Genomic DNA, 6,404 nt, shown 5'->3' with positions numbered 1-6,404 from the left:
ATTGCTTGGTTCGGTGGTCGGATGCTGGGGGGAGAAGGCGATTCGGAAACTGAGAGAGTTTGGGCGCTTGGTTGCTGACCCCACCCCCCTCTCCTGTTGCTGCATCCGAAGTCATCACGTCTCCGGTGGTGGCGACTCGCCACCCAGTAGTCTCTGGCGAGGTTGAGGTGTGACATCATCAGAAGTACCATCAATCCAGCTGTTGTAACAATACGCGGAACACCATTTCCATTTCATTTATGTTGTGAATCCGACATTGATCGGGAATTCATGCATACTGCGGGAGCTGCGAAGTTTGGAACGCGAAGACAGCGTAATCTCTCCTGATTTGGTTTTCACCAACGTCACATTGGCATCGTGTCGAAGAGCTAAGATATGGTAGATATGGTTTAATCTCCCTGTCAGACGAAATAGATAGCGCGATCCTTCGGCCATGTGGAAGCCGAAGAAAAGGTTTAGTGCTACATATTTATTTAAATTGATCTACGTGGCCGATGTATCGTTCAGACAAGAACATTTTTTGTCAAGCAATACATGTCTGTTGTCGTTCTAGTCGCATGAAGGAAGTTTTGTAAACATCGGAGAAATTAGAATCAATGAATTCAAGTTTATGCTGTAAAACAGAATTCAACGTGCTTTTCATAAACCTTTCCGTGAAGCGACACAACCAAGCTATTAGCTACCAATTTACACAGAACGTCCGTCGGTCAGGAGTACACCAGCACTTCGATCTCTTCTATCCAGAACGTTTGATTTCACTACATATAAATCTGGAAACGCAAGTGTCGCGTTTACCCGGGGCTTGATTCCAAGCAGGAAAGTTTATTAATGAGCAGAAGTAGAGTAAAGAAAATCGAGCGCCTCCGCTAGAGCGCACTCCTACATGAAGACGAGTGGGAGCGTGCCAGCACCCACTCGTTGTGTAAACTGCGTGCCGCGGCCCACTAGTCTGCCGTGCCATAATCCTTGGCACGCGTCCTGCGCTCCGACGTGGTCCTGATTGGGCACCAGCGCGAACTCGTGCTGCGACGCAGCCTAAGCTTGAACTCTGACCGCCATCACGGCGACAGTGCCCTCCAAAGCTTGGATGCGGCTGCAGTATCGTGCTGCTAGTCAATTTGAGCGCTGAGTTCGTCATCTTCAGCCGCGTCGATGTACTCGCGCACCTTCGCGGGGACATCATGCAGCAACGTGATCAGCGGCTCCCATGAATTCGCGATGGCTTGGAGACCGGCCCATGAGACGAAAAGCTCCCAGCGGTTCAGGTCATGGTTGTAGCGATGGTCGACCAACTTCTCGACTCCCAAGAGCATGCCCTGGCTGGAGACCAATTCCAACAGCTCTGCAGTCGTGTCCAGCTCGGCGTCGGCGTAGAATTTAAGACGAGAAGCGTGCACATCGTACTTTCGTCCAGTCACCAGGTGCTCTATCTCGAAGGAGTGGGCGAGAGCAGCAACCACTTTGAAGGGGCCGACCCAGTGACCCAACAGCTTGTTGTTCGGCAGACGTTGGTCGATTCTTGACCATAGCACAAAGTCACCGACGTCGAAGTTGACAGGAATGCCCTTGTGCGATGCCATGTCGCGGAGTCGCTGGCGTTCCTTTGCATCTGACACGTCCTGGTGAATAGCGTGCAGCGAAGAGCGAAGCTGGCCCACAAAGCCGCCAATATCGTCGAGGTCGACTACGCGTTCAGCGTGCTCGCTACCGGCGGGCACCACAATTACGTCCAATGCTGATGAAGCTGGCAGCCCCGTGAACACCTCCACAGGAGCATGACCGGCAAGAGATGGGACTGGAGTGTGGTTTAAGTTGGCTTGGATAGCAGGCAACAGATATGGCCACTCGTGCTGGTCCAGGCCATACTCCATGAGCAGCGCTCGGAGTACTTGAAGGACGTCCTTGTTCAGCCTTTCAATCGTCCCGTTCAACCATGGTGAGTATACTGGCGTGAAGTGCAGCTCCATCTTCAATCGCGCTGCGAGGTGCTTCACCATTTCGTTGCGAAAGTGTGTGCCCTGGTCGGACTTCAGAGTCTGTGGTAGCCCATACCGTGCGTACCAGAGTGTGAGTGATTCCGCCGCGACGTGGGCAGTTGGTGTAGCGCACGGAAACAATTCACAGAAGTGGGATATTCCATCTTTCACCACCAGCAGATACTTCGAGTCGCCAAAACCATCACCAAGGGACAGGAAGTCCCAATGCACCACTTCATTTCGCTGCGTCGGTGTCAGCAGCGGGCCATATGGGCGCGAAATCTGACGAGGGCCCTTGAAGTGCTTGCAGAGTAGACACTGTCGGACGAACTTGGCCACTTTATCGTCCAGATTCACGGTGTAAAATCGTTCTTTCAACACCAAGGCCATTGCATCCTGGCCGCGATGGCCTTGTGAACCGCAATGAGCGACGACAAAAATTCGGGCGAGCAGGTCCTTTGCATTCGTGGGGACCCAGGGGCGGTTGTCCACGGTCACCACACCATCCTCCTCTTCCGAAGCGTGCTGCAACCGAGAGCGCTCACGAGAGGCAGCAAGTTGAGCAGCGTGCAGGTCAGCGCGCTTGGGAAAAATAAACTGCTCGTCAGCAAGTGGACGAAGCGGTGATAACTCTTCCACTGGGACGATGTGACGACTGCGTGTCTGGACAGCGGCCACAGCAACAATCTCGCGGGCATGCCAACGGGACACGATATCCGCCCACACACTCTTTTCGCCAGGAATGTGTTCGATAGTGTAGTGCAGACCACATAGACGCATCGCCCAGCGTTGCAAGCGGTCCCGGACGTGCTTTTTGAGCTCGACGCTCGGCGCAAAAATGTATGCCAAGTTGGCATGATCGCAGTAGAGACGGAACCCACGAGGGCGAAGCAGGAGATATTCGAGATCTTGACAGGCTTTAACAATCGGATAAGCCTCTTTTTCCACCACGGTCCAATTCAACTCTGAATGCTTGAACAGGCCACCCTTGCAGATAATCATCTCGTGGTGCTGTTCGTCAACAGGTAGGGAAGCATCCCAATCGCGAACCTGTGTGAGGATGATCGAGTAGCCGGTGGCCGAGGCATCTGTGGAGAGTAGCAACTGGGCATCAGGATCCGGAAAAGCCATCAGCGCGGAGTCCTTCACCAGTGATACAACAGTCTTGAACGCGACTTCTTCGGCCGGAGACCACGTCGTAGGGACGTTCAACGCATTGCGACTTCGCCGACCAATTCGGGTGCGCTCATCATTATTTTTCCGATAGGGACCGTCACACTGTTAACAGGTCGATAGTCGATCGTCAGCCGAAATTTATCCTGGGTTCCTGGCTTGCGGACGGGAACCACGGCACATGCCCAGCGTGCCGAGTTATTCTGTTCGATGAGACCACCATCAACCAATGCCTTTACATAGTCGCGGATAAAAGCAGCCTGCAGCGGCGCGTACTTGCGTGGCGCACTCCGGTGAGGGACCGCATCGGGTCGCAGCGTGACACGAAGTGGTTCGACGTCTGCTGGTAGGTCTGCGCCGACTGCGTCGCGCCAAATATCGGGGAATTCATCAAGCAGTGCGCGAACGGCACCGACGTGCTCTTCCGGTAGCCCGTTCCCAACTGCGCAGTCCAGCAGTTCGTCGAGAGAGTTGATTGGCTGTGGGGCAAAGGAAGTTCGTCGCCCACAGAAAACTCGTCGTTCTCACTATCGAGCAGTGCAGGTTCGGCTAATTGAGCCAACTGCTCCTCGACGTCAATACCGAGCCCCTTCAGCACGTCGCGCCCGAGCAGCAGCTCGTCGCCGTCACCTCTCAGAACGAGGCATGGCACCGATCGAAGCGACACCTGGCCGGCCATCGTCATCAGCTCCAGGTCCAGTAGCAATTCTTGGTCACACCTCAGCCTGCGTCCGTCCGCCATTTCGGCTTCCACGGGCGTACTTAGTAGGATAGGTGAGAGGGTGGGCTGAACCGCACGAAGTGAAGTCACGACGCCTTCTGGGATGATGCTTCTGTCCGCACCGGTATCAGGGACGTACGGGACCGTGAGAAGACCGTTGATGCAGACAGACATAGCACTTCTCTTGTAACGCGCTGCCTTGGATCTCGAGGCGCTGGCGCGGTGCTCCTTGTCTTCGCGGAACTTCTTCAGCGCTTCGGTCCGCTGCGCTTCCGTAGCCTTTGGGCAGTCGTTGAGCCAATGCGCCCCCCTTGCACACTAGGCAACCATCACGAGGGGGGAGCCCGTGGAGGCGGTGTGGCCGGCGCAGCGGTCCCTGGAGCTCGTGGTGCCGGAGTTGTAGGGCGAGGCGCTGGCTTGGAGCTCGTGGTCCGAGGCGGCTTGCGGTCGGCCTTGAACGCTTTGGCATCAATTTTTCCAGCATGGTCCTGCGACATTCGATGAAAGCCATGCTGGACTTTCGCATGTTCCAGTATCAAATCAAAGAGGGCAACATCATCTGACTTACAGTCACGCCTCTCTAACTCAATAAGTCGATCGATCTGGGCCTTGAGGATAGAAGGTTGCAGGTTTTCGACCAGAATGCGGCAGCGAGCCTTCATCCTGTTCTTGTAGTTGGTACCTTCCTTGTCATCCGCTCCCATCAGCCCTTGTAGACCGTTGTCCTCCACGATCCCATTGAAGTCCTCGTAGTAGCGGAAAATCCGCGCGTCACAGTCATCGATCGTCAGGTCCATCCTTAAGTTCGCACGGAACAGGGACGAGACATCAGGTACGAACTCATTCTTGAGTGTACGACAGCGTGCCTCGACGACTCCCATGATGTCGGCATCGGTGACGGAGGCAACAGGCTTCTTGAGCACATACGTGGCCAGGTTCTTCAGCGTCTGGCGTCTCACAGAGCCCTTCACAGTGGCTACAACGTTCTCATACGTCTCACCGGTAGTAGTGCAGCGGTGACGCATCTTCTCAACATAGCGTTCCCACTCACGGTGCCACTCAACCAGAGCGGCATGCTCCCAGCTGGTCAGCTCGGGTGCCTTGATGACCTCGAAGATAGGCTGGGGGATTGACATCTCCACATCGCCATCGGGATCCACCGTGTAGCGAGTCCCCGACATAGTTGACGTTGAAGTTGTCAGAGCCGAACTTAACGCGAGCCGCACTTAAGTCCGATGCGAACTTCCGATTCGCACTTAGTCGACGAAGGTCGGTAGTGTCCTCGACCCTACGACGACAGGCAGGAGTCCCTTCGGTTGACACGCGCACCGAAGAAGAACAGCAGTCCGGACAGTCGGCGACGTCCGGGATCAACAAACTCGCGCTTCGAAGAGCGCAAAGCTAGCTTTGTCGCGTTTACCCGGGGCTTGATTCCAAGCAGGAAAGTTTATTAATGAGCAGAAGTAGAGTAAAGAAAATCGAGCGCCTCCGCTAGAGCGCACTCCTACATGAAGACGAGTGGGAGCGTGCCAGCACCCACTCGTTGTGTAAACTGCGTGCCGCGGCCCACTAGTCTGCCGTGCCATAATCCTTGGCACGCGTCCTGCGCTCCGACGTGGTGCTGATTGGGCACCAGCGCGAACTCGTGCTGCGACGCAGCCTAAGCTTGAACTCTGACCGCCATCACGGCGACAGCAAGTTTTGCCAAAAGAAAAAAAATACATCCATTGGCGTCGCTTTCCTACAAGTTGTAGGCTACCACAGCCAGTTTTTATCGACTCTACACGCTACGCTACACTTTGCCGTGGGCTACGCCACCGCCCACCGTTTACTTGCTCTCTCTCACACCACGCATGCACGCACACACACAGGCACTGGTTCACTTCACTTGGCTATTTCTCACTTGCCCTTCGCCTTGTCCGCGGCGCCGGACTTGGCAGCAGCATCTTTCGACGGCGCATTGCTCCCCTTCTCCTCTGTCTTGGGGGGCGACACCGGCACTGCCGGTAGTAGTAGTAGTGGGCACAGTCGCAGACTCCTTCTGGCCAGCGTCGGCACCGTCCGTCGACGCAGACTCGAAGCCGAAGCCGAAGCCAGGGTACCCATAGCCGTAGCCAGAATAGCCGAAGCTGCCCGGGTAGCCGAAGTTGTAGCCGTAGTTGCCGTAGTTGTAGTCACCGCCGTAGTAGTAGGAGGAGTCCGGGTAGTAGCCGTAGCCGTAGTCCCCTCCATACGAGTAAGCCGGGTAGTAGTCGCATCCGTAGCCATAGTCGAAGCCGTAGCCGTCCTTGCCGTAGGGATCTTTGCCATAGTAACTTTTGCCGTAGTAGTCCTTGCCGTAGTCATCGCGGTCGCCACCGTAGCTCTTGCAGCCGTAGCTCTTCAAGTCGCAGTCATCGAAGTCACCATAGCCGTAGTCGTCGTTGCCGTAGTCATTGTAGCTGCGAAAGCGTTTGTGCTCGAAGTCGTCCTTGCGGCGATCATCCTTGCGGTAGTCACGGTCCTTGTCGTCTTCGCCGTGGCCATAGTCGTCG

The 6,404-nt window shown here is 55.4% G+C and overlaps 1 protein-coding gene across 1 annotated transcript; it reads right to left on the bottom strand.

The window, feature by feature from the left end:
- Nucleotides 1–3,384: 3,384 nt before the first annotated feature.
- IUM83_05458 (uncharacterized protein) lies at nt 3,385–3,891 on the bottom strand (the record flags this gene model as incomplete). Its single annotated transcript, XM_067929596.1, has 1 exon — nt 3,385–3,891. The coding sequence occupies one exon, from the start codon at nt 3,889–3,891 to the stop codon at nt 3,385–3,387; it is 507 nt and encodes a 168-aa protein (XP_067799669.1).
- Between the last annotated feature and the right edge of the window lie 2,513 nt (nt 3,892–6,404).

This window comes from Phytophthora cinnamomi (genome assembly GCF_018691715.1).
Source record: "Phytophthora cinnamomi strain GKB4 chromosome Unknown Contig4, whole genome shotgun sequence".
Taxonomy (NCBI): domain Eukaryota; phylum Oomycota; class Peronosporomycetes; order Peronosporales; family Peronosporaceae; genus Phytophthora; species Phytophthora cinnamomi.
This window is presented reverse-complemented; position numbering and strand designations above follow the sequence as displayed.